Here is a 27,942-nt window from a genome sequence, read left to right as displayed (position 1 = left end):
AGCAGAACAGCCTGCTAGTGATGGACTGCTGGCAATATTGCTTCGAGTCAAGAAACTGACAGGTGAAACAGGTTCCTTTATTTTATTTTCTTTTTTAAAAGATACACTTCAGGAAATTAGAGAAATATTATTTCAGATATCTAAGAAAGGCATCCTGGCATTACGTTGGCTTGCTTTTGTCTTACACATACTTTGTTGAGATTTTTCATGTAGTTTCCAAATTTTTTGTGTAATTGTTTTAAACCTAATACAGTGAGAAGTGATGCAGTGGTTGACTGTGTGCTTCCAGCAACGTGAGGCAGGCGAGATAGTCGTGATTGTAACTTCTACAGCAGAAGGCTGTTGACTTGCCAGGTCCCTTTGCTAGACTGGTTCTGAATCATTGGTGCCACACCTGATTTATGTTTTTGTCAAATATGCAAAAGATATGCAAACTCGAAGTATTTATATATGGTCTTAGGTCCCTAGAAGCGCTGGTGACCTACACGAGTATCTTAGCTAAAAGAACAGGAGCTTTTGCCTCTTAGATCTTATAAATCTCAAAAGGCAATAATTTTCTGTTTTTCTCTGTATCACTTCCAGAGAGGATCCAACAATACTTGAACTATGGTAAAGCGTCTGAAAGATCAAAGCTCCTCTCTTCATTTTGGGGAGGCGCAGAGGTTTCTGTTGTAGGATTGACGTTTTCTACAGCAGAAGGCAAGAGATCCTCAATTGTGAATTCTCTGGGAAAGCTAGAAGGAACTGGAGGGTCCACAATTGATTTCCAGGGTTTTCCAGGACATCTGGGGAGAGGAGATTCTGGGCGATCTGGCAACCCCTCAAATAAAAACATATAAGGAAGATCTACTGGTTCTGCAGGAGTACCAGTTTCCGTTCCTGCAACCCCTGAGTTAACTAACTCTGATGCTGTTTCAGCACTGGGTGGTGGGAAGGTTTCCTTTTGATTAAAAACCCTTTCACTGGATTCCTCAGAAGATTCAGATTTGGGATGTTTATGTTTACCATTTTTACTGTTTTTTCGATGCCTACACCCGTGGCTGGTTCTGTGCCCACAGTCAGTTTCCTGCCTGTGCCTTTTGGCAGACTCATCATCCTTTTTAAATCCATGCCCATGCTTATGCCCATGCTTATGACCGTGCTTATGCCCATGTTTATGCCTGTGTTTATGCTCAGGTTCACCTTCGCCTTCTTGCTGCTCTCCATCATCTTTTGTTTCTTTGCCAGGTGCTTGACTTTCTTCTTCATTTCTATCAGATGATGGAGTTTGATCCACGTGTTCTAGCGCAGCAAAGCTTCGGAAAGGAGTGAATCCTGGAGGCCTTCGTAGAAGTGTAGTCTAAAAAACATTGCAGTATTAGCTGTATTCGTTACACAAACAAGAGCAATAGCTTCAGATTTGGGGAATTCAGAGCCTAATTGCAATACACAAGTCAATTATCAAAAACATGTTATTAGATTTTTCCAGCAAACTTAATAATCTTTTCTATCTGTAATAAGCATGAAAATATGAATATCCTCCCCAGTAACTCCAGAGTATTTTAACAGCTCTATAATAAAAGTACAATTTATTTACCACTTAGCCCAGAGAAGCTGTGGATGCCCCATCCCTGGAGGTGTTCAAGACCAGGCTGGACGTGGCCCTGAGCAACCTAATCTAGCGGGTGGCGTCCCTGCCCATGGCAAGGGGGTTGGGACTGGGTGCTTTTTAAGGTCCTTTCCAACCCAAGCCATTCTATGATTCTATGAAATTCTGCCAACTTAACATGGGAATGATGCTACGGAGAGGAGCACACATAAGTATGTGTATTTGTTTTAATTTATGAATAATACAGTTGATTTCTAGGACTAAGTTTCCCTGCTGGTGTTAAAGTATAACATTTTAACATATAAAAACAATTTATTCTGAAGTTTGACACATCTCTGTATAGTCTAAGTGCAAGAATATACAAATGATCTGTGTCATTTTGTCATATGAAATGTAGCTATGCAGTTTTTCTTGATTTGACTTACGAATTTCATAGGATCGCTTAGAAATAATACATGCAGGTTAACACTAAAAAACTTATTTGTTACTGAGTAATCTCTTTTCCTCCATCAGTGTTCCACTGAAAGGTGAAGACTGAATGCCTGGTGGAAACATGGGTTTTGTTTCTGACCGCCAAAGTGTCTGATCCTTATCTAACTGCAAATCAGGGTTGTTTAGGGTGGAGCTAAATTTCAAAGTTGTTATGGCTACAATATTTTAATGGAAACAAAAGAGATCCATTTATTAGTTGATATATAATGAATGAATAGATAGTTATGAAGGTTCTGAGCAGAGTGAAGTTGCTGAATACAAATGCAGGTTAATTAGTTTCACTTTATTCAGTATGTCTTCTCTCTTGATCAGGGAGCATGAGGATCCCTGGATTTATTTAAAAACAAACAAAAACCTGCAATCAAATATGTTTTTGGCAATGCATTACAAATAATAATTCAAAGAAGTTGATGGGGCTCACTACTTCAGAACTTAAGTGATAACGCATAGGAGCAGTCAACAATGTTCTCACTGCCCTGTTGCCTTTTGTTTGTATTTCTGTAATCACTGTTGTCCACTGTCTCATGTTGTGGCAAAACTGACTTTGATGTCACAAGTTGCTGAGGTTAGAGGGCGAGAGGGAAGAGAGTGGCATTGCTGAGGTCTTTAAAAGAACAATGTATTCCTTTATTTTTGGTACAAAATAGGGGATCATTTGGAATGGGGAAATAATTTAATGTCTGTCTTTGTTCTATTCTCTTCATTACCAATTATCATAAGTAATCATACCATTGGCTGGCCTTCAGAGCAGTTAACCTTGGCAGAGGTTGTATTCTGCCATGGGACCACATAAATTTGTGCTTCACAGTACAATGGTGGCTGTTGACAAAACACAAAACAAAAAAGCATCTTAAGGCAACAACAGAAAAGAGGAGTGCACACAAAAATATTAATTTTTAATAATACTTTTAAATACTAGAAATTGTACTTGGATATCAGTGAAATCTGTCTTAGTGATGGAGAGGTCTGTATTGAGACAGATAACTGCTTAGCTTTTTGAGGTTATAGGATGCATTCAGCTTTGGATTGGAGATTGGATCTTAAAAGACTGGGTTGTTCATGCCCAGCACTTTTGGAGCATTATTTAATCTTCAAGATATTCCTAACAAATACTGTTTGATGATCGTATTACCTCTACTGAAATTTCAGGAAACTGGGGAGGAGGAGGGAGAAGCAATTTTTTTTCTAGGTAATGCCAGCTGTACTAACAGTTTTAACTCTCGGAGGTAAGCACTGTTCATATGGTGGGAAAAAGAAGTGGAAATAAGGCTTTTCTTTCCCAAATAGCTCCTTCAATAATGTTTTTCTGGGCTTATCAACATTGCTTTCCAGTGTCTGGAACAGATTTTCTAAATTATCAGCAGCACGTACTCCAGAAGCATAATTCCTTTGTGCACCAGTAACACTAAAATCTCCTGCTTTCCTCAGCTGAAAGTGCCACAGGTTCAGGAGCATTGCAGTCATTTTTTTATCGCAATAACCTCCTTTCTTTGATTCTTTAATATCATAATAAAGTCCCTTTTGCTTTACAGTGAGCACTACAATACTGCAGTTGGAGTGACTCAGTTTAAGCTTCATGTTTTACTGCCATTGTCACTGGTTTGGAGTTACAAACACTGGAAGGTATCCATGTTGAAGCAAAAATTTATGGGGAGAGGTAACAGGAATCGGGATCAGATGTGAGTTTACTTCATGTGCTTACCAGTTCACGTGCAAATGAATTTGTCCATTAGGAACATTACAATTGTCAACATCCTCATTACTTACACTGTCTGTTGTGGCTTCACAGTTTTCATGAAGCTTTTCAAACTCTTTCTTTGAACAGTTTGTCTTCTGGGCTCCAAACGTTAGACGGTAGTTTTGTCCTGCAACCACCTGAAAAATCAGCAAGAAGGCTTTCTGTGGTAAAGGCATTTTTACTGAAAAGGGTTCAGAGAAAAGATGGCTTTCTACAAGCTTATACTACTTGTAGTCTATAAGACCTGACCCCTGGGACAACATATGTTAAGAACAATATTAAAATATTTGACAGCAAACCTGTCTGCTTCTAATCAACTCACATATTTATTCCAGTTCCCATTCTCAGAAATTCCAGCATAGCAACTGTAGGAGGGAGAGAGAGGTCAGAATAACGGGCCCACAGTTTTGGCTTTGTTTTATTGGATGCCTGTCGTAATTTATTAATAACAAATGAAATCATTAGAGACACTATTGCAGGGAGCCAAATATGATGTAAGAAGAGTTGAATGTTAGTAAAATGAAGTGCGTGGTGAACAGGCTCAGTTGAAAATAAATGCATTTGCCAAATGTATTAAGGAGAGAAACCTTATTGTTCGAAGAGTGTGCCTGGTACGAGCTGTCTTAGTATTTTTACACAGCCTGAGATAACGTATCTTGCTATAGAGACAGCAGGAAAAACATGAAATTGTCTTTTTAAGTCCCTTATTAAAAATTATGTGTGTTAATACTGATCATGATATGAAACATGAGAAGGAAAAAATGTTTAAATGATGAAAAAGCAGAATTGTTATTAGTAAGGTAAGTTATTCAGGAAAACTTATGTATGCTTCTAGTGCATTCTCCGGTGGTACTGCTCATGCTCATGAGAAGTTCTCAAGAAAGTATTTTCTGAACTTCTCCACTGTTTTATCTTCAGTTCTTTCCTAAACCTCTGTTTTGATATGTTGGGACAGTAAAGTAGGCAAACAGAAATGCTGACCAGTATTATCCTCGTGGTTTCTTGTTCTTTAGCTGGATTTATCTGTGTATCTTGTTATTGCAGAGGTGTTTTCTTGTGAGCCTAGTTGGAGTATTATTAGCAGCAGAATTAGTGTATGAAATAACAGATTTATGAGGGGAATTGGGAAGCCCCATTTCTTGGAGCTTACAGCTACTGTAGACGATGCCTAAAATAACATACAGAGTATTGGTGTTGTGGAGTAGTTTTTGCCTAATAAATCTTTTCTACTTTTAAAAAGTCTATGGAATGTCACAAAGGCTGATTAAAAGGGGTACTGATACAGAAATCCGATAGGCAACAATTATGTTTAAAGAAAAAAAAAATCAAGGACTGGAGATGTTTCAATCCAAGCCAAGGTCGATTAAATTTCACCAGAAAAAGTGTGTAGATCCCTCAGTTACCATGCATATCAAAATATAGAGATCAACATTATTTGAAGTTGAAATATTAATGTTAGCTAACACTTAGTTCAGACCAGTAACACTGCCATGTCTGTTCTTCATTTCTGTGGTATATGGAGAATCAGTTCTAACAGGAAGAGTGAGTCCCAACCTGCACTGTTGCTGATGCTATTGCTCCAGCTTTATAGTAGAAGTCATCATTGGTCTCTGAGTTATACTTCTTCATAGAAACCTCCAGCAGTTCCTTCAGTTCTGGACTGTCGTTGGGGATAGCCCTTGGACAACCAGGACAAATGAGAGTGGGAGGATTTACCACGTCTTCAGCTGCAAGAAACCAACAGATTTCAGATCTAAGGAACAGAAGTTTCAACATAAATAGATATAGGCTGGGAAAAACAGTTATTCTTAAACCCCTGCCTTCTAGCAAACTTCAGATTTGATTCTATCAAATTAAGCCAAAACAGAGTTGTGTTTTATATGATCAATGTCATTATATATTGGTTATCTCAAAGAGCACTTAGTGTCACATTGGATACGTAACAGAGAAACAAGAATTGTGTGTACTGACTGCAGATAGCTAGCAAATAAAGGCAGGGAACAGCTACATGTATGGAAGAACCTGAAGCAGGGAAAACAAGTGGTGCATGATATTGGCAATGAATGGCTGTGTTGAGGAATATCGTTATAATTTATGGGAGAAAAGCAAACCAATGGGTAACGGGTGAGAATGCAGCACTTACTGCATAGAGTAATGCTGTACTCCCTGTTCTAAAGCTCTGAAGCTGTCACAATCTGTGTCCAAATAGATGGCTGCAGGAAAAAGTGGCAGTAAGAAAACCATCTGGGGGTGTGATTGTAATGAACTTAAAATTCTAAGTAGCTTACTTACCGGAGGAAAAGAAGACAACCTCTAATGTATGAAATTTAAGTATAAGTATTCAGTAGGAAATAAATAATGGTAGTATCGATAGCTGAATTACCAATTTTGGACAATGTCTTAAAGTCCGCAGCTCCGTTGCCTTTCAAAAGAATACATTAGAGCTCTTCGGAAGGTTAGGTGGAGTTACTTATTTAACGTGATTTTAACTTGGTTGTATTTGTGATAGAGAAGGAAGTAATTTTTGTAGGAAGCAATACTCTGAGTTTATATCTGAGAGTCAGCAGGCAGCGCCATGTCATAGCAATAGGGCAGTACACAAATGATAAAATAAAACTTTCATTTGCATATGAAATACTTGTAGGAAGTCAAAAACATTCCATGGTAATACTTCATTAAGAGGCGATGCCGTTTTTATCTCAGAATAATTGCTTTTCTTGTTATTATCTGTTCTTATCACTTGCGCTTTTATCTTTTATGACTATGAAAAACAATAAAATTGTAGAATTTTCAGAACTGGTCACACCAGTTACATACCTGGGAACTTGCACTGGCTTGCAACATCTACAATCTCTGCCTGAATATTTTCATAAGCTTTGGCATCACATTTACCTATACGCTGGAATTAAAAAAAAAAAAAAAGTCATTATTATTTGGAAATAATGAATAAGCTAACATCCTAATAGCTTCTTGCTAACAGAGTAAGTCAAGCATACTGCTGATAAATCCTTCCTTCGATATACTGGGAGCAAGCAGCCTGACAGACAATTTGCACAGCCAATAAATGATCAGGGTTTAAAAGGACCACTCAGAGAAATTAAAACCATAAAGGAGAAGATGAAGGAACTATCTGTATGTATTCCAAAGAAAGGAAGAGGTTTACAAACGGAATCCTGTTTTATGGAGAACTCACTGGAATTTGTCTCGAACTGTAAAAACCAAAAGGAAGATTACACAACTAACAAATCAAACACTACTGAGTTTCTGGGCCTGCTTGTATTCATCCCAGTGCTCTAAGGGAATTGTGGTAGATGATGTGCTTAAGATTGCCGTGGTATTTTAGGGCTGGAAGGAAAAAAAAAAAAAGTGATCCTGTTCTTTTTTACATGTCATAAACCCATAAAACTTATGTCTGTACCCTTCAAAATCTTAGAAATTAGAATAAGGAAAGAATTAAGGGGCATGAATACATCAAAGGGAGTCGGTTTTATTGTTGTAGACAAAGGTTGTATTTTGTAGATTTGTCCAAGTTCTTCAAAAGGATCGACAAAAGTGGGTAGAGACCTACCTTGTTGATAATGTGTGCTTATGGTTTCAGAGAAGTTTTAATGAAGTCACTTATCAAAGACTCTAAAGGAAACAAATTAACTGTAGAATAAGAAGAAAGGCCCTTGCATGGATAAATAACCAGTTAAGACACACAAAACAGCATAGGGCTAACGATCAGTCTCACAAAGGCAGGAATTCAAGAGCTGGGTGTCACAGAGTTTTGACCTGGCAGAAGGAAATTAATGTAGAGAAATGTAAAGTGGCGCACATGGAGAAACCCATCCTAACGCCATGCTAGGCACTGAGCTGGCTGTTGCGATTCAGGATCTTAGGGCTAAGATACTTGAAAATGTCATCCATGAAAATGTCTGCCTTGTAGTTTATAGACAGTTATCTATAAACCTGGATTTAAACTTCATTAGCTAAGTAAGACTTAAAAATACATATAAATAAAATATAAATACGTATTTGAGTCAGGCCTCAACCATTATTTTTTAATATGATATTTTTGTGATAAACAGGTTTTGAAGATTACTTACGCCTCTAGAAATGGTTTTGCACTCTTTAGTTAACTCTTGAAATTGTGCTTTGGAGCAATTCGTCTCCTTGATTTCATATTTGATTATGTAATTCCATCCAGCTACCACCTGGAACAGATATTTAGGAGATATCTGTGTTATGTAAACTAATACAAAGGTGGAAGTTAAACTATTAAATTCAATCAGCAAAGAAAGCAACACCACCCTTCCACCCATCGAATCACATTGAGCCATACAGTGCTCATGGCAAAAACAAACCCAAAAAGTGTTGTCCTTGTGATACAGGAAGTAAACAAAGTCATGTAGTAATTAGAAATGCAGTTTGTATTCAGATCCTGCTTCTGGCAGGCCTGCAGCCTTGTAATGCATGGTTCCATGCACTTTCCTCCCAAGAATCTGTTCCTTATTACTCCCAGTGACGGGAAGTTGCTCTAGATGGATGACTGCACTAACGCAGCTTGGCAGTTCCCGTGTTCCTGAGTAGGTGACATAGTAAAATAGTATGTGAATAATGTAACTTTACACTGCTGGCATCGTTTGTTATTGAGTGTCCTGCATTTGTCATCTACTTGTAATTCTGTCTGCTTTGGGCTTTTTCCCCTTTTCCTTTTTTGTCCTGATTTTTGACCTCTTTTCATTTTCTCTTCAGGAAGCAGTTCTGTTTCCCTCACTGTGGCTATTGATCCTCACCCATGGAATGTCTCCATGTCAGAGTGTTGTGTCAGGTAGTATTGGATTAAAAAAAGGGAAATAAGAATCAAATGTAGATGCTTTCCATCACAGATCAGTTAAAGTAGAGGGCTCTGACTAGTCTCTCTTGGCCAGAAATGACATGATAGCTTAATTTCCAGCTGCTGAATTGCAGTCTCTGTGACATTTGGTCATATGGCTTAAGTCTTGTGTAAGCTTGTCTTTCAGCTAAGAGGATCATTGCCATCAGTAAATAAAGGAAGAACTGTGAATTAAATCATGGGTCAAATTGACATGAGACTAGAAGATGCTTTTTGGCTAAGCAAATATGTACACCTTCAAAGAAAATGGTTTGTAGCTGGTGTCAGGTTATTATAAGCTAGTTAAAAAACAAATTAGAGGCTTTGCTTTCTAGCAACATCACACCAGGAGAGCCTTTCATGGGGAAATAACTGTTGCATGGAATACTAGATAACAAGGAATTTCTGCGACCTGAGCATTCATTTCTTGCAAAGCAGATATTCCTCTGTGCAGAAATCCTTCAGCCAGTGACATGCTGACTTCTTGTTTTTCACATACATTTTTTCCTTTATTTGGTTTAGCTATCCTATAGTGGATATCAGCTACTGACATACGGGTCCTATTGCATTGCCAAAATGTAGGTGCCTGCTACTGTTTGAGAGGCTGTGGAGCATACGAGACATCTGCACAGGCTGGCACAGACCCTAGGAGAGGCCTGTTCCTGCTGGAGCTTCAGGGAGAAGCCAAGAGGAATACTCGAGAACATCTGAGATGACACAAGATGCCTGTGTCAGCACTGAATAAAAACAAACTGGTGCTGAACATTGGTTAATTGCAGCTGCAGAGAAAGTGTTTAAAATCAGCTTGTAAAGTTGACAGCTCTGGAAATTCTGTAGGTAACAGTTTTTGATTTCTTACAAATGGAGTTATTTACACGGTCTACACTCTATATGCATTCCATTCACTTCTGTTATGAAATGTAAAACACCTTAAAATCAGAAATGAATACATAAAACAAACAAAATACCTTTTTTTTTTTTTGAACATGTAGAGAAAAGTCCCATACAGACCTGTCTTTTAGCTTCCTTTATTTCCACAAGTTTAAAGAGGTTGACTTCACCACTGTGCTTGTTGAACTTCTGAATGGCTCGCTTCAGAACTTCTGATACTTGTAAGCTGTCGCTTGATATATCATGAAAGCATCCAAGACATACAGCCTTAGAAAGCGTTATCTTGGGTGGAACTGGAAAAGAAAGAAACAAAAAACATGCAGGGCTTCGTGTAAAGAAGCTTGAAGTTTTGATTTTTCATGTCTGGGAATGAAAGAGAAGGTTCAATGAGCAAGAATCTTTCCTGCTTTTAATAAGAGCGATCAGCAAAACCCAGATTTCAGTTTCACAGAATCATCTAGGATGTTTCAGGGCCTGCAAAGACATTCACTGTATTTAGATGCTTGCTTCTGTGTGTGGCGGTACGGGAAAATTTCATCCATGATATTTGGATCCATCAGAGAACTTAATTCAGAGGAGTAAATGAGTTCAGGAGCCATCAGATCTCTGAAAGACCTTCCAGGTAGTTTTGGCACCAACAAGGAGGGGTGTTAACCTCATCCACCTCATCTAGTTAGGGAAGAAATCAGTGGAGGTCACAATTAAAAGAGATGTTCTTCAGATCCTTCAGAGCTCACCTGCGGTGTGCAGCTGCTTCCTGTGCTCACCGTGTTTCAGGAGGGGGACTTGGACAGGAGAGTTTTGGCTCAGCCACGTGAACTGCCCTGACTTTGAGCTTCTTAGGGACTGTAGATGAGCTTTTCTACTGCTTTGCTGGCTGAACTCTCCCTGCTAGTCACTTTGGCTGCCAGTTACCACTTCGTGTTACCCTCAGGCTTAACCAACTTGGTTGTCGATAGGCAAGTTTGATGGGGATTCTGTTTCCTTCTACTAATCCTATTAACTCTCTTTCCTTTCTGGTAATCATGGATTGGATTTTCATAAATTAATTTTATAGTTCAGTACATAAATTAATTTCATGATTCAGTGAGCTTGGGAATCAAAGTGGGACATTGCATGGTCTCTGTGGAATTGAAATAAAGTTTGTGTGCCTGATCCTCAGCTGGCAAAAACTGGCTTTAATGGAGTTATGCCAGCTTGTACCAGCCAGGGAACAAGTCCAGGGTCAATATATATATGTTACAGAAAAATGACACTGTTTTCAGGGAGTAATCACCAAGAAGATAATAAAACAGTACACCCAGTTCTAAAAGGATTGTGTTCTCAACATTTTTATACATTTTTGTAAAAGCTGAGCAAATGTATATGCTTTTTTCAGTTGCTATAATGTGGTAACGAGATGAGCTTCTTATGCTGGATATGACTTTTTTTTTTTAATTCATGTATGTTTTTTTAGCTTACTAAAATACCCAAATGCTAATTTCCCATACACTCTCTGTGAGATTCATGCACCTTTTGTTGGCAACTAGATGTCACCATTGCCCTACAAATGTATTTGAAACCAAGTGGCCTTTATGCAGTAGTAGAGCATGGAGTTTGTGTGTACTGCAGTTCCTAGAAAGACACTGATTGTAGGTACAGACATGGTAGCTTTAAACAAGATAAAAAGGAACAAAAACCAGAGATAAGCTGCCAAACATTTCAGAAGTCACGGTGTTACACAGTTAGATGGATATTTTAAAACTAGCTTGGATTTGTCTTACATGAATGCTAGTTATAGATATGTAAAGATCTCAGTTGCAAAGCTTTCATACAATGCGACTTGATAAAGAAAAGTACTTCTTTGATTAAGAAAATTATTATGTGAACATAATAGTCATATATGAATGTCTTATAGGCAAGAAATGTAGTACTCAATGTTAAGGTCTAAAAGATAGTATACCTTCTCTCTTGCTTGATTCTATCCCTACTGGATTTTATTATTTACTAGATGAAAATTTCAGTTGGGACTAGATTTTTCTTTAGGTAAGATTTAACAGAAATGATATCGTCACTTTTAGTTTGGAGAAAATTAAGATACAGTTTTGTCATAATTTTTTTCCCTATTCATTTCTGGTACAATTTCATACTTGAATAAGTAAGGACAGAACTTTGAAGTGTGATAAGGGGTATCTAATCTCTAGGTTACTGATGTGCTTTTTGGTCTAAAGCAAATTAATTTCAACCTGGTATAATTCTAATGTTTGAAGAAACCTGCTACACACCCAAGTGCCACTTTAGATCACCAGGTAACAAGGCTGTCTCCATAGACAGAAGTTACCACTGCTTCACTGGCTTAGTTTATATATGCATACAAGTGGAGTGAAAATTTTACCTTTAACATGTAGTTGCTTATGCAAGATGATTTATGAGTGTCTGAACAGAATGATGAGGAGCTCCTACCTTTAAAATTTCCTGAAAGCCTCAGTACGATGTTTTCCCCGTTCTTATTTGTCAATGTACTTTTTGAATGCTGTCCCCAAACAATTACATACCTGGAACAATTTTGCAATCTTGCGAAACATTACTTGTTCCTTCAACATTATTAATGTGAACTTGAGCTGTGCATTCTCCTGTTTTCTGCAAATACATATGACAACATTTGTCTTAAGATTGCTTGATGAAGAAAAATACTGTGCTATATATTCCTCTAGTTATTGAACAAAGCTGACAGTTGCAAGTTCAGTTTGGGAAACAAGTTGATGTGTACATTTGTAGTTATGTCAAATTTGCTGTTTTGTTCCTGGAAAAGGATCTGTTTTGTTGTTTGTGAGGAGATCAGGGGATGAACTGAGCATGTAATTTGGAAGTTAGCTTTGTATCATGGTTGATGCGTGTTAATTAATGAAGAATTTACAGTCAGAATAAAGGAAGTGAACACATCCTCATGAATAAATCTAGGTAAATACATAATTTAAGTAATTTCCTCTCTGCTGATACAATATATACAACAGTGATCATGACATTCCACATTGATTCACATGCTGTGGTCACTCTCAGCCCTTTCTTTGCATTGTGTACAGTGTGACATACGAGTGACCTGCTGGCTACGTGTAGCATTCCTGCATGCTACGTAGGCCTGATTGCACCTCCTCTCTAGGTGCTCTGTAGTGGCATGAGCCAGACAGGCTTTGCACTGCTAGCCACCCTCTGGTGAACGTTCTGCCACAGTGGCTTCCATATCAGTGGTTTTCTTGGTGCCAACCTGAAGACAGTTTGGTTACGCAAGTTTACATAAACACAAGTACCAGAGAGTCTGACAGCCCCCACACTCTCGTTGTGCAAGTATCTTCTCTTGGATTTATCGTGAACCTTCATACTGAACCTCTGAAGTGATCCTTTCTGCTGATATTTAGGATTTTAATGGTAAACTCACAAATATTAGTGGTTAACTTCAGGGTTGTAAACAGTTCTGTACTGTACTTTAGTCCTATAAGCTCCCAAAAGCCACAGAGCTAACAAAGTTAAATTCTGTTTTGTTTCCCAGGATGCTGCGGTCCTGGCCATTATACTGATGCTTCTCTACAGAGAACCTTTAAAGAGGTTAGACACTTACTGCTTCTGCAGATGCTTTGTAATCACAGTCCTGCCAGAATTTGTTCTCCTCAGCGGCACAAGTGGTCTCTTGTATTCGATATTTCACGTGGAGTTGTTTGTCAGGACCGACCTGGATGAAAACAATATATAAGTCATCATTTGCACAGTGATAAATCTGGACATCAGTGAAAAGATAAGAGCTTTGAGGGGTAAATACTATGCTATCCTGGCAATGCCCAGCCTGCCTTCACATCACGGTAACAGGGTACTTATGCTGCCCTGCCTACTTGGGGGAAAGGGGCAAGGGTGGGCTCTGGAGCCAGCCTTTGGCTGTACTTGCAGTTTTTCTATAGGCATTAAAGGCTGAGCCGCTCTTAGGGGTGGCCTCAGGATTTCCCTAAGATGAAATACAGACAAACTATTCAGCAAAGTTTAGCCTGACCACTGGAAGCATTTCTGATGTTGGTAAATAAGTAGGGGGCATTTTCTCCTCGCCATAAACAGAGCAGTAAGCCTCTGCCTACAGGGAACATTAACACACTGCAGTATTTGTGGTTCTTCCTTCAGAGGACATACAAAGCCAGAAGTTCCTAGTAATTTACTGCCACTAAAAATGCTCTGCTAGCGTACTATTTCAAACACAGGCAATTGCTGTACTTTAATATTAATTCTTCTAGCGGTATCATTTAAGGATAATGAAGTAATCATTCTTGGTTTAGTGGTACCAAGAAAGAGAAGCTGAGTTGATATGGGTGGAGTATTTACACTGGTGTAGGTGAAGACAGAATTATATTCTGTGTTCTTTCAATTCCTGTTGTGCATTGCTACACCTCTGTAGTATACCTAAGTAGAGGTATGCGATGTAATGGCTGCAGGCTGTAAAACAGGATGAAAGGGTCTCTAGAAATATAATGGAGTTAATCCTCAGCAGGTGTAAACTGACATTTATGGAGCTGCATCAGATTATACTGTCTGGGATGTGGATTTAAAGAGCCAAATTGTGTTGTCTGTTACAGTTTTCTAAATCTGGAATAAATCAGTTCAGTGAGTAAATGAAACACGTGAGAAAAGATATTGTTTCTGCATGTTATTTGTTGTTGGTTTATTTCATTATTATTATGAACAGTTATGTCTTTAACTGGGGCAGGTTCAGTCTTCCACCAGTCAGCTTTTATGTTTTATTACCTTATCAATAATGAATGTACATGAATATGTAATAACCAGCTATTTAATTAATGCATTCAAGATTGCAAGACTAGCAATGAGTAAAATCTATGCCCTTTTTGGAAAAAAGAATGCACAATATGAAGAAAGCTCTTTTGTGGATTCCTTTTCTCTGTTTTTTCTTAACATCACAGTCTGACCAGTGATTCAAAGTAATAATTCATTTCCACCTCAGATCTTTTAAGAAAAGGCAGTATATCGAGAGAAGGGAAGAAGAATTGCAATAAATATGTATTCTTAAACATAGAACGTTATTTAAGGTAAAATACTGAAAATAACATCTGTCCTTTGGAGAAGGAAGCAGTGTTATAGCTCTAATAGAAGGAAGCAAAAAGGAAGTCGGTGTTATAGCTGCAGTATAAAGATGTTTGCATTTGGCTGTTGTTGAGGATGCATGTAGTTCTGTGAAAACAGTGGGATTATTCATTTGTTTAATATTAATTTTATAAAGGCCTTGACAGACTTTAGTCTTTGTCACTACAGGCTAAGATCGCCCCACTTTGAAAACAGTAAAACCAGAGGATAGATGCCAGGAGGTGTGGGTGGTTTCCTGTAAGGCATTTAGCAATTCATGTCCCCTTTTGAGCTCAATTTCTATCTGGGTAAAAAAAAAAAAAAAAGTGTCTTGTGACTCTGGAGTGCAAAATATTCTTTCTGACACTGGGTTTCTTGTGTTTTGCATCTGAAAACCCAATTCAGTAGAAAAAAATGCTAATGTTGTTTTCAAGTAAAGTAATGCTTGTCATTATTATGGTAATACCATTTTTGTATGCCTCTCAGAGGTAAATACTCTTTGTTAGATTAACTTTGTACAGAAGGACTCCAGGCAAAAGATCATGTTTCATTCTTTTTTTCTTCTGTAATTTTAGCTGTCACTCTGTTTGACTAAAATATCACCTAGTGCCTTTAGATACATCTGTTACTCAGGACTAGCATCAATCAAATAATATTCACAAACAATTTATTCACAGTATTGCTGAGCTTTATTGGGTCATTCTTTCTTTTTTTTTTTATGCATGACACCAGCTCTTCCCAATTCAAGATAACATCCAGGTTTTTTTAATAACCATTGATCTCAAGAACCTTACTGATGATAGAGAGGGGTAGGATTCCCAAAGAAAGGAGAAAACTGAATGGACAAGTAAGACACATTTTATTAGTGATATAAGTTTCCTGTTCTCTACTCCTTGCATTAATAAGCAATTTACCAGCACCACAGCTCCATTGATAAGAACATCCCTGCTTGTCATGGTGACAAATATCTCACCGTGCAAGCCATTGCTTTTATTTTTTTAAACTTTTTTTGCAAGACACATTGCTGTCACGCTTGCTATATTTTGTGAATGAGATGGAGCAAATCTGATTCAGAGCGCATAAACAATTCCAACATGCTTTTTTTGTGAAGTCTACTTACTGTTCTCTTGGCTTCCATCACCATGTACAGAGCAAACTGATTACCAGAAGTGCTGTCTCCATTATATTTCTTCAGTGCTGTGTCAACAGCTTCGAAGACATCAGGGTTATCACAGTCCAAAAACTCAAATGGAAGAGGGGTGGCTCTGCTAGAAAGAAAACTACAGCAGAGTGCTAGCACAATGAAAGGTTTCATAACTGGACAAAAAAAGGTGCCCTGAATGAGAAGGGTTGTTAAAAAGCAAATGGAAAAGGAATGCCTGACAAGGATTTAGTTACCTCTTCTGTTTTTCAGGACCAATAGCAAAGTAAACAGAATGAGCAGTTGCTGGGGTTGGTTAGTTCTCATCGTGCCCTGTTTATACTGCAAATAAACTTCTGAGTTTCTCTAAACAAACTTTGTGTGGTCACCAGAATGACACTAAGGTTATCCACCTGCCATCAAGATAACAGCTAACTGGCTGCAGCTGGACGTGGGTTTAGATGAAGCACAATGACCCCTGAGCAAAGGAGAAAGCAGTGTTTGTGGCTTTCTGGCCTTTATTTTAACACCAAAACTGCTACTCGCTAAGAATTTTAGGGGGTTTACATAAAACACCCAAGAAGGTCGCAAAGGTAATGAAGTTCTAGTTCTAGACAACAGCACTGTAAATTTTATAGGTGTTTAGTGCTCACACTGCAATAGTTCCAAGAAGTCAGAACATAAGTAAAATAAGTCTTTGGACAGATGCACATCATTAAAGGTCACATAACTCTTCAACAGCAGCTGATAACCCTCATCCTTCACCCTGCTTTTGGAAGTGACTGTCTTTGCCATCATGTGGAGGCTACCATTGGATCATGCTTTAGCCAGTCTTCATAATGTTTTGTTGTCATTACAGATGGGAAAATGATGCCTTAGAACAAGGGCTTCAGGAATGTTGCCTGTATTGGGCAGAGCCAGAATTAGAGCTGGCTGGGAACATCTGGCACTTGTTGGCAGTGAAGAGCCCAAATAGCTCTGCTTTGAATCTGTGCACACTTCAGGAATGCCTCGGATCCTGCATTCTACCTGGGTCTTGCTAGAATTTTGGGTTAAAGAAATTGTACTTCAGAGACCTTGTGGATGAGCTATGCCATAAATACGGTTGTTTGTACATTATAATGCGTTTATAAAAAAATAGATGGCCTTTACTCAGTTACACAAAATGCCGTCCCCATTTTGTTTCTTTTTCTTCAATGTACCTCTCACTCTTTATTTTACTTCATGCTATTAACAAGCTATTTTGAAGAGCAAAATTGTTTTTTTGTTTGTTTTAATTAGCCCCATGTTCTTGCTTGTGATATAGCAGATCTGAACTAACTCTTTGGGGTCCCAGGAACGTCTGAATTGTCTTTATCTTGTTGGGGGCTTCAGTGTAAAGAGACATCAGTACCCTTTCTTCCTGCTTCTCCCAACTCAGTTTCCAGTGGAAATGTTCAATGATAAAGAAGACATTCACCTGAAAGAGTTATTACCTGCTTCTGCTTTTCCCCTCCCCTGAGAGCAATTATGAACTGTTTGAAAAGGGCTGTCCTTGAATGCAGCATTTCTGATATCTCTACCAGTAACTGCAGTAACGAAAGCACCTGTGCAGGCCACTCTGCAGTGTTACAACACAAGTCATTAACTAGTCTCAACCCTTTTCTAGATAACCTGGTAACCCAGCTACAATTAGTCAATTTATGCTAGACTATGCCTCACGGGTGCTGACTGTGCAGCTAAACAGCCACAGTGACAAAAGAGACAATTGTCAAGAAAAAATGCTTACGTGATTTTATTTTCTTTAGATCTTTAGAAAGTGGGAATGAATGTAGTACCATGGATCTTTTTTATTTTTAATTGTAGGTGGTCAGATGTCCTCAGAGAAGTACATTATAATTAGGAACTATGAGGAAATGAAGATTGGTAGTTGTCAGTGTTAGGGAATTTTCTTTGTTAGAACTAAAGGAGCATTGTTCACAGGTGAGATTGGAACCCAAGCATATTCTATTGAACCTTTCAGTTACAGGGGAGTCTGAGATATCTGGGATCAAGAAGCAGGTTGGAATGCTTATATTAATCATTATTTTCAGTGCGTCTCCTCCTTGCAAGTTGTATTCTTTTCCCCCTTCACCACATGCTATTTTCATTCATTGTACACCTGTCATTGGCCCTACAGCCCTCAGGTCAGGAACTTTCTCTGGGGTCACGGAGAAGAAGTTTGTGCTATGGAGCTATATGGAAACAAAGGCAAAAGTTGGGGAAGATCAAGTTTGGGTTTTCCTGGGCATGACTCTGATTGTGAATGGTGATCTGGAAAATCTACAGTTTTTGGCATCTCCTTTAGATTTGAGTCAGTGAAGGAAGTACCTTCTTCGGTGCTGGGGGATTGAGGGCTCAGGTGGGATAGCTCAGGAAATTTTGCACTGGGAGCTGTGAGAGAATCCTGCATGTTTAGAACTGGAATGCGATAGATAGCTCCTGTTACCTGGAATGGAAAGTACTTTCCTGATGGGCCTGTCTTGTTGCAGTGATGTCTGTGGTAGTGATGATGGGGATGAGGATGGTGTCCTGGAGGAGGAGGACAGTGTGGTCCGTGATGGTGAGGAGGATGTGGGTGGTGTGGCCCATGAGGAGGAGGAGGAGGACAATGTGGTCCATGGTGGTGAGGAGGATGTGGGTGATGTGGTCCGTGAGGAGGGGGAGGAGGACAGTGGGGTCCGTGATGGTGAGGAGGATGTGGGTGATCTGGCCCATGAGGAGGGGGAGGAGGAGGAGGAGGACAGTGTGGTCCATCATGGTGAGGAGGATGTGGGTGATCTGGCCCATGAGGAGGGGGAGGAGGACAGTGTGGTCCATGGTGGTGAGGAGGATGTGGGTGATGTGGTCCATGAGGAGGGGGAGGAGGACAGTGGGGTCCGTGATGGGGAGGAAGAGGAGGACTATGTTGTTCATCATTGGGAGGAAGGGGAGAAGGGGACTGGTCTGTTTCATCCTGGGGAGGAGGAGGACTATGTTGTTCATCATAGGGAGGAGGGGGATGACCTAAGTCCTCTTGAGGCGGAGGTGGAGGACCATGGTGTGGTGGGCGAGGGCGGTTATGTCGTCTACCATGGTAGGGAGGAGATTCTTCATGGCTGTCTTCCTGTTCTTCGTTGAAACCATGGCTCTGCTCAGTGTCTTCAGGTTTGGATTGAAAATGTGGTGGGCGTCTGTCTCTGTGGTGATGTCGGTGACCAGAATGATGGTGGGAATGTCTGTGTGGCCAACCCGGACGTGAATGTCTGCATCTATGTCCATGGTGATGCTGCTGTTTATAAAAACACCAGGGCGAGAAGCATTAAGTGAGATGTTAAAAAAACAGAAGAAAGTGGTGACAGAGAGGTGGGAGTTAATAGGTTTACATTTACAGTTCCAGTGATTTGTAAGGAAAAGAAAAGCTGTATTTTTTTCAGGATATATGAGAAGGAGTAGATGATAAAATGCAGAATTACTGAAAAGCATCTGGAAATACTATGCCATAACAAAATGGAATGATCTAACCAACTGAGCAAAATCTGTAATGGATCAAAGCAAAATAAAAACCACACTGGATTAGCTGTTGTAATATACACTGGAATACCAAATATAGAATCACAGAATCATTTAGGTTGGAAAAGACCTGTAAGATCGAGTCCAACCGTTAACCTAGCACTGCCAAGCCCACCACTAAAGCATGTCCCCGAGTACCACAGCTACACGTCCTTTGAATACCTGCAGGGATGGTGACTCAACCACTTCCCTGGGCAGCCTGTTCCAATGCCTCGCAACCCTTTCAGTGAACGAATTTTTCCTAATATCCAACCTAAACCTCCCCTGGCACACCTTGAGGCCATTTCCTCTTGTCTTATCACCTGGTGCTTGGGAGAAGGGACCAAACACAGAACACATATAATAAAGACCATTTCCCCTCCTCTTGCTTTCTAAAATTCCCTTTGAACTTGTAAATCTCTACTCACTTTAACTAAGAAGTATGATTAGAGCGAAGACACTTTCAGAGGAAGCAGTGGAGACAGCTCGATGCTAATTAATCCTCTGATTGACCTAGTAGTCAAAAGCCAGTCCGTCCTCGCATGCTGCATCACACCCGGGGAGTAATAACGGGGCATAAACAACCTTTGCAACCTTTCTTCTGTCAGGCTGGACTGAGGTTGCAATAGCCTGCATTAGGAAATAGCCAGAGACGTTTCAGTAATTCAGTACATACCCAGGGATGGTAGAGTTCACAGCTTATATCTGTTCCATCGGGAGCATCTGAATCACTGACGATTCGTGCCTTGCAGAATCCCTTGTGCTAAGCAAAACAAAAGAAAAAGCAATGCACATCTGGGTTCTGGTGATGGAGATAATAGAAGCCACTGAAAGGTCAACGTTTTAAAAGTTACGCTACTTCCTTTGATACCTAAGTATGTTTATATAACTTAGATCCTGAGCTTTCTGGCCAATGATACTTGCCCTATAAAAAATGAATAAAATATATTTAATTTTTGAGTGTTCTTGACTGTGAAGACCACTTCCTCATATGCATCTAGAGGGCTGTCACTCTCCAGCTTACTTCTCTTTTAATGTCTGTAAAAATTAGTCATCTACTAATATCTACACAGGCTGATTTTTATTCTTTTCTGTCAAACATCTGCTCAGATTGGACTATTCAGAAATTTTGCTCAAAGTCCTCAAAACCAGACACTGCGTAGCTATGCTGTTTGAGATGAAGCTCAATGTTGAGCTTTTTTTTTGTATTTATTTTTGAGAAGTAATTTGCTGTAATCTTTTAGCATTACTTCCCTTAGCATCCCATTTGCAGTGACTTTCCCCTGCTGTCCAGTCATCGTGCATAGAACTGCTCAGGTGGAAAGAGCTCAGAACTCAGGAAATGATAACAAACATTGTCATTATAGGAATATCACAATCATTATTATGAATGATAAAAAATAATCTGTGTATGCTTTCTCTAGCAGCTGCTTTATCTTAGTACATGCTAGGGCCATTAGTAGCCTATTATGACCAGTGATTACAAATGTTAATAACTTTTTACACACACAACAGTGGTGTCAGCACTGAGAACAGAATTTAAAACCTCTGGCCATATGGCTTATGCCTCATTCTTGTGAGCTTTTAGTTCTGCCACCAGTTAATTCACAATCTTTTCCAGTCTTCTGGAATATAAGGAGCCCGAGAAGGAAATGAATTTACGGGAAAAAAAAACATCAATTCTGCAGGTTTTATTTTTCCATATTTTTATTCCATTCCTTCCATTTCATTTCTGTGGAATAATTTATTTTGGTTTGTTGCTGCTGCCTAGTACTTTATTTGCTGTTGACTGTTATTGTAAAGGGAAGGTTGGGTGTTGAGAGTACTTTGATAATAATCTGTAGATAGGCCTGAATTATTCCACCCTCTGTTCCCCTGCAGCAGAGGGGAAAAAAGTAATCCTGGGCTCACTGGGATGGCACAGTGCATATATTTCATTCAAAATCTATGAGTCATGTTAGTGTAAATGTTTTTATGAAGATAGCATGAATAATTTACTAGGGGAATGGCCACAATTTGAAGGTGAAAGCCAGATCCAAAGAGAAGATCTGAGCTCTAGATCTGAAATATGCAACTCCAGTTACTTTTAGATTTGAGATTAGCTCCTTATAGAAGAAGAAGGAGTAGCTGTGAAATTAGGATCTGGACTTTGATACGCTGGTTCTGAATTTTGAGTTTGGGTGCATGCTTATAGGAAACATTTGGAATCATCATGGGAAGATCTTCCTGGTGCCGCCCCTTCTATCATTTTTTATTCAAAGACTTTACTCACAGCATGCCAGTTATCCAGAAAGTCACATTCCAGTGGCTCCTCTGTCTGTTGCACACCTTTGGAACAGTTGGTCTCTTTTATAGAGAATCCTAAAATGTGAACTTCATTGGAGTCAGTCTGAAATAGAAGTCAAAGTGTGACAGGTGGTTTTTCTTTTTTTTTTAAAAAAAAAAGTCCTGTAATTTTAAAAGCAACTATACTCTATACTTGTATCAAAATCCTGTCTACATCATGCATTTATTACCTGTGCTGTTCAAAAGTTCGTACACATGCGTATTCAGTAAGGAAAATGGATTAGATTATTTATACCTCACTTTCCTCACTCCCTTATAGGAGTTCCAGGCGATGGTTGCTCTGTTTCTTTGTCTGGCATGTGTGTATTATAAAATCTCTCTGAAAACACAGCTTGTGTTTTTAGGAAGTAGAGCCCTTAGAGTCTTCTCCCTAAATTGAACAGCTGCTCCAATGAAAATGGCAACCACCCCCTTCCAGTGATGGAAGTGCATAGTACTACAGTGCTGATGTTAATTTGGGATGAAATTCTGCCAGTTTCTGTGAGGTTGTTGCTTTCTCTAATGTCAGCAGCATTATTCATAGAGAAGGCATTGCTCCATAAGAACAGAAGACCTTTGTGATCCTGCTAGAATCCATAAAGAGATGCTTCACTTGAAGTTTCAACTGCAGTAGTAGTTTATTTCAAGTCTGTATTGAAGATGTCCATAGCATGCGTGCACACAAGTTTCACTGGTTTAACTGAGTGTTCAGAAGTAGTTGCCCATACTCTGTGGTATACTTTTTAATCAAACTTCATAGTGTCTAGGTGGTACACAGTCTGCTGGAATCTAGTGGTGCTGTCGGGATTCTCACTATAGCTATGGATGGAGAAGTGTGAAGACAAAGCAAAAAAAATGGTTTGGGAGAAATCCTTGAATCCAGGCAAATGGAAAACAGCCATGGGCTGAATGTGAGTAGAGATAAGTCCTGCATGGGAAGACAGTGCAGAACACTGTTAAGTTACTATGCAACATTGCGAGCTGCAGGGAGGTGGGCTTGGCATTCTCCAATTTGGGCAGGTTCTAGGAACAGCTTGTATTGTGGAAGGGGCCACGGGACCTCATTACAGAGGTGTCCTGGACTGATACGCTTTTACAGAACGATCCTGTGCTGTTTAAGTGAAGGTCTCCAGTACCTACCAGCAAAAAAAAATGTGGTGGTGCAAGAGTTACACTTCTAAACACCCAAAGGGTAAGTCTTTGTGTCAACATCACTCAGAGATGGAGGAGTTATTTACCAGAGCCAGCAGTTCCTCAGGAGGTGCAGCACAGATACACATTTACCTCCAGTCCTTCGGAGCTCTCAGAGTGCTGCTTTGTTCTGCAGCAGCCAAAATTATTCTGAATGCGTTCCACTTAGTGTTGCACCCATGAACTAAATATTCTAATAGTAAAAAGTTATCTGGCTTCGTCTGACAGGATTTATGACTGTGATAACGCACATGGCTGTACATCTTGACGAACTATGGTTCGTAGTAAATAAACTCTTGTATGTTATAATATGTTAGTTAAATAGGCATGCAAAATAAAAAAAATGCACCCAAAGAAGGCAGGCATTTAGAATGCCATCCCACTGCCATGGTTTTCAGCAGATGAGAAATCCTTTTGCTTTCACATGCCTAAATTAAGTTGATAAGACTTTGCAGAAGTAGGACCTTCAATTTTAAGCAGATTACTTATGCTGAGAGGTTACATGCAATATTTCTGATCCTAAAAGGATTTGAGTTCTGGGCCCATGGTTTTGGATCTGCTCCCAAAATGTCATTTATAAGTAGTTCTGGGACAAAATGCCACTTACCGTCTTTAAAACCTTTTCAACTTTGATAACATTGAAGTAGTTTGTGTGGTTGCTCTCGCTGTTGAATTTTTTCAGGGCCTTTGCAGCAATATCTTTATGTTGCTCGGTGACTTCTAAGACTTCACCTTTTACAGGACAATCTTTGCACTCTATTAAATTGGGAGGAACTGTAAAAACAGAAAAGTTAGTAATATTGCAATAGATACTCTTGGGAGTAAAATATCTATACGTATCTTTAATGTGACCTCATAATGAGAAGCTGAAATACCAAGTGTTTCCTTGGAGGTGAAATACCTATCTCTCATGCTACAAATACAGGTTTCTCCTGTCGTGTGAAAAAAAGACAACTGTGAAAAAGAATATTCTTATACACCTTCTAGCTCGGCTTTATAATTTAACCACCTCAAATGGGCATTCTTTCCAAGTTCAATTTTTTCTGATACTCATTACCAAGTTTTGGTGGACTGGAATGATGTTATCATCTGACATCAATAAAGTTGGCTTTAGAAGAGTAGGGTACTCTTAATTCTGTTACACATTTTTAACATACTGTTGAAATTATCTAAAATCTGAATTGTAAGCAGATGAGATTGGTTTGAGGTATGTGTTAGCTTCCAACAGTGGTTATTTTACCTGGACTTAGTGTACAATTAAATCCATGTAGTTGAGGTTTCTTCAACAGCTGGCTCGTATACATGATAATCTTACATTGCCCGAAGTCCTGAGGGGGGAAAAAGAATATATGACCGTGATGTTATTTTCATTGGATTTAATTGGATATAGTTGATTGTAGAAATGATGCCTCCTTCTAATGTTCAGCATTTCTAAGAATAACAGATGTGGTCGTTAATGGAATGTTTGATCTAGTACCATTCAAAGATTGTGTTTAGGTACAAGTCTCCAGCAAAAGACTTTATTTTAATTTTCAGTTTGCCTGACTGAGGAGACCAGGGAAAACTAATAGAGCCTTCTCAGTCATTCTAAGACTTATTTACAGTAAGATAATAGTAGCTAGCAGGGGAACTTAGGATACTCAAAGGTTATATAAATCTTTATCAAAGAGTGGATGAACCTTTTCTCCCATTCATTTTCCCTTAATAAAAAGAGTAAATGACTTCTTTTCTCTTCTCTCCTCATGGCCTTCCTACTTTGTCCTGTGTGGTAGTATCACCACTCTCCTATTTAAATGAAGGTTGCACAGGTAGTTCCCATTCCAGAGTGCATCACTGTACTGCAACAAATAAGGACAAAGACTGCTACGTACCCGACGTATAGTGATACTGCATGTGTTTTACATTGTCATACCACAAACTCTACAACATACAACGGACAAAGTATAACATAGGCATTTCTGGCTTCTATACTAGGAATATGAGTTTTAAAAAAATCATTTCTAGTGCCCTTTAATTGTTAACGATTTCTTCTCAAAACATCAGTTCTGCTACCAGCAGTGGAAGAGTGGAGTATAGCTCTTCTAAGACAACTAATGAAACACAGTTGTGCTTATATGATGAGTCACCCCTTTTCTGAACCTTTAGCTGATGTTTTACAACTAGAATCCAATAGATGTTACTTTACAGTGAGCCATATTAAAGCCTAGCCTTCATTTAGAGATTTAGTAGCACATGAATTTCTGGGCAGTTCAGGTGAAGATCAAATTAATGCAATATTGACGTATGAGTCTGCCTGGGTGCTGTTACTTGCCATGGAATAGACGTCACCGTATTCACAGGACTCCCAATGTCTTCCAGATAATACAGGGCATTCAGTTTCCAGCACATCCAAAGTTAAGAAAAGAACTGATGAATTTCCCTGGAAGAGAAGTGCAGATAAAAAAACACATATATATCTTATAATAGTTATATGTGTACACACAAGAAGCTTGGTCTGAAATAAACTTTTTTTATAAGTAGGTGAGTTTCATCTTTAATGTAGCTTCCCCAGTTCTGTATTGAAGTTTTTCTGAGCTGACAAGGATAGAATCATAGAACGGTTTAGGCTGGAAGGGATCTTTGGAGGTCATCTTGTGCAGCCATTCGTTCAAGGCAAAGCTAAGTTCAAAATTAGATGAAAGTTAGATCAGCCTTGTCCAGCTGAGTTCGATATATCATCAAGACAGATGTTCTACAGCCTCTCTGTTCAGTTCCAGCACTTAACTGCTTGCTCTCTGATTTTTTGTGTGGCCTTATATCAAGTCAGAATTTCCCCTTATGCAGCTTATGGCTGTTATCTCTTCACCTTCTGTAGAGAACCTATGAGAAGAGTCTGTTTTTAACCTGGCATCCATCACGTATGGAAAATGGTAACGTTGAAAAGTTGTCATTCCCTCCTGATTTTTACATTGAGCACATTGGTCTATTAGCAAACCTGCTGTCTAGGCAGCCTGTTTTACAACTACATCCACTTCAGATGACCTTAGTGACCAGATGCCATTTCAGAATTTTGTTTCCTGCCCTGTTTATTCAGGGAGTGATACAACAAAACTGAAATATCTCTGTAAAGTCAGGAACCTTAGCTCCGAAATTCTTCTAGTATGTTTTGTTTCTGGAGCAAGTAGGATGGGGAATAATGATTTGACTGCCAGTGTAATGGAATGTGATATTAAGAATTAACTGTGGTCCACAGAAACAGTATGGTATTTGTCTGCGGGGAAAGGAATCTCAATTCACATTTGGAATGAATTATGCAAACTTCAAGCAACCCCTGTATGGACATTCAGAATGAAAACAGACATATTTCATTTTATCATTTAGATAAAATGATGCAAAGCCCTTCACTGTGAATAAGCGTCCTCAGGTTTTATGAAATTTCATCCATTCAGGTTCCTCTTTCAGAGTGTTTCTATATAGACGAGACCTTGGGAAAGAATTCCAGCAGTCTAGTGTAATATTTTTATTAGTAGGAATCCACCACTGTCATGTTAAACATTAGTTTTGCAGTATTCATATGGCTTAGCAACATCTCTATTTTAAAATTAAAGGCTAAGTGATTTGCACAAAGACACATGTGGCAGAACCAGGAAACCAGAACCATAGCTGTCCTGGCACCTGTCCTGCCTGCTAGCCACATGATTACTCTCTGATAAGGGAGAATATTTTATTTTATAAATTCCAATAATTTGGGATTTCTCTATGCTGAAGAAGGCTGTTTGCATCCTAGATGAGCTCTTCAATCATCTGGCTATTGCATAAAAATCAAAAAGTATCACTCCCCATATCCTTGTCTTTGAAAACCAGAATGTTCTATCTGTTTGGTTTTTTGTTTGGTTTTTTGAAAGTGTACCTGAAAACTTGTAGCAATCTGGGTCTTCAATCTCTTTTTGAGCTTTTTCTCGTCTTAACAGGCAGTTAGTTTTAAACAGCTCCATCAAAACTAGCTTTTTTTTTTTTTTTTGGTTGCCATAGTGAGGTGTATAATATAGCTCATGAACGTTGCAGATGTGTAGATTGTTGTTGACAACCCAAGCAGTTAAAAGGTAGCCAAGTGTACCAGTAAATTTGCGTTTCCTCGATCTCTTTTATCTAATAGTTAAAGGAATTTTGTGTTCTGTTGCTTTTTTGGCTATTGATTTGCTTTGGCATTTAGGCAGGCAATGATTGAGAAAAGCTCATGTATACTCTCTAGGAAATAGAAATAGGAAAGAACCTATGAAGTGGGAAATGACTGATATAGGCTCTCTATCCAGCCCTTCCCCTTTTTGCAGAGTGGTATTTTCATCTCCTCTGTCTTCCTCAACTTTTCTCCATTCTCTCCAGTTACTCAGAAATCTCCAAAATTAAGATAAAAACAAAATACCTATCGTGAAGTATATATTGATCTAATTCATGTTAAACATTCACAGATTAAAGAAACCCTCTGAGTACAAATTATGAACATAACATTTGAGACCTGACAACAGAGCAGACAGATTAATTTCAAGTATCATATAAAGCTGTTCAGAGCATCTCCTATGCTAACATCTGGTCAGCCAAGGAAATAGAGGGCAGTCAGCGTCCTTTGAAATCAAGCTTACATACAATAAATCATGCACAAATTCATACTGTGATAGCGTAAATCACAGCTGATTCATTGAATTACATCAGCATTGCTCTGTTAAAAACAATAATTATCAGCTTTTAATGATCTGTCTCATTATTTTAAAATCACCATCCTGTATAAATCAGCTTTTTAATTGATACTTACTATATGTAGTTCGTGTGCATCAGCAACACGGAACAAACCGAAAACGTAGCCTTCTCTGCGATGTCTGTTGACCAAATCCAGGGCCACTCCTGCATCTGTTTCGACGGTCTTACAGTCTGTAGGTGTAATGCTTGTTTTGGTTTGGGCATTATAGCAATGCAGTAGTGTTAGGAAAAAAAATGAAGCTAGATGCAGCATTTTGTTTGTGGTGTTAGGTCACCACTGCCCATGCCCTGGTAAAGCCAGTAGTCTGCTTTTGAATCAGAGTGGTCTGCAGAAGTTATAA

The 27,942-nt window shown here is 38.9% G+C and overlaps 2 protein-coding genes and 1 long non-coding RNA gene across 7 annotated transcripts in view; 1 reads left to right on the top strand and 2 right to left on the bottom strand.

Annotated features, from left to right (window-relative positions):
* LOC136791479 (uncharacterized) overlaps nucleotides 1-27,942 on the top strand; it is a 121,008-nt gene that overhangs the window by 14,162 nt on the left and 78,904 nt on the right. The window lies entirely within an intron of this gene.
* Nucleotides 68-16,269, bottom strand: KNG1 (kininogen 1). The gene is made up of 10 exons (XM_013174858.3): nucleotides 15,782-16,269; nucleotides 13,163-13,273; nucleotides 12,102-12,186; nucleotides 9,688-9,860; nucleotides 7,907-8,014; nucleotides 6,636-6,717; nucleotides 5,373-5,545; nucleotides 3,848-3,955; nucleotides 2,810-2,899; nucleotides 68-1,339 (listed from the first exon to the last, which is right to left on the bottom strand). The coding sequence occupies exons 1-10, from the start codon at nucleotides 15,974-15,976 to the stop codon at nucleotides 605-607; spliced, it is 1,860 nt and encodes a 619-aa protein (XP_013030312.3). The 5' UTR covers nucleotides 15,977-16,269; the 3' UTR covers nucleotides 68-604.
* HRG (histidine rich glycoprotein) lies at nucleotides 17,561-27,936 on the bottom strand. 2 transcript variants are annotated; one of them, XM_048059557.2, is made up of 7 exons: nucleotides 27,657-27,936; nucleotides 25,179-25,286; nucleotides 24,108-24,195; nucleotides 23,475-23,641; nucleotides 21,624-21,740; nucleotides 20,028-20,114; nucleotides 17,561-19,091 (listed from the first exon to the last, which is right to left on the bottom strand). In XM_048059557.2, exons 1-7 carry the CDS (start codon nucleotides 27,852-27,854, stop codon nucleotides 17,988-17,990), a joined length of 1,869 nt encoding a protein of 622 aa, XP_047915514.2. In that variant the 5' UTR covers nucleotides 27,855-27,936; the 3' UTR covers nucleotides 17,561-17,987. The 2 variants fall into 2 exon arrangements, with proteins under 2 accessions (XP_047915514.2, XP_047915516.2); XM_048059559.2 differs by having other exon boundaries at nucleotides 17,561-19,088.

This window comes from Anser cygnoides, chromosome 9 (genome assembly GCF_040182565.1).
Source record: "Anser cygnoides isolate HZ-2024a breed goose chromosome 9, Taihu_goose_T2T_genome, whole genome shotgun sequence".
Taxonomy (NCBI): domain Eukaryota; kingdom Metazoa; phylum Chordata; class Aves; order Anseriformes; family Anatidae; genus Anser; species Anser cygnoides.
This window is presented reverse-complemented; position numbering and strand designations above follow the sequence as displayed.

Excerpts from the sequence above, each read along its gene's own strand:
- HRG (XM_048059557.2), bottom strand. The coding sequence starts at position 27,854 with ATGCTGCATCTAGCTTCATTTTTTTTCCTAACACTACTGCATTGCTAT. Across the intron at positions 25,287-27,656 it reads ATGCACACGAACTACATATA|GGAAATTCATCAGTTCTTTT; the intron begins GTAAGTATCAAT and ends CTTCTCTTCCAG. Across the intron at positions 19,092-20,027 it reads GTGAACTCTACCATCCCTGG|CAGCATCACCATGGACATAG; the intron begins GTATGTACTGAA and ends TTTTATAAACAG.
- KNG1 (XM_013174858.3), bottom strand. The coding sequence starts at position 15,976 with ATGAAACCTTTCATTGTGCTAGCACTCTGCTGTAGTTTTCTTTCTAGC. Across the intron at positions 8,015-9,687 it reads TAAAGGAAGCTAAAAGACAG|GTGGTAGCTGGATGGAATTA; the intron begins GTCTGTATGGGA and ends TATCTGTTCCAG. Across the intron at positions 1,340-2,809 it reads GCTCTGAAGGCCAGCCAATG|ACTACACTTCTACGAAGGCC; the intron begins GTATGATTACTT and ends AATGTTTTTTAG.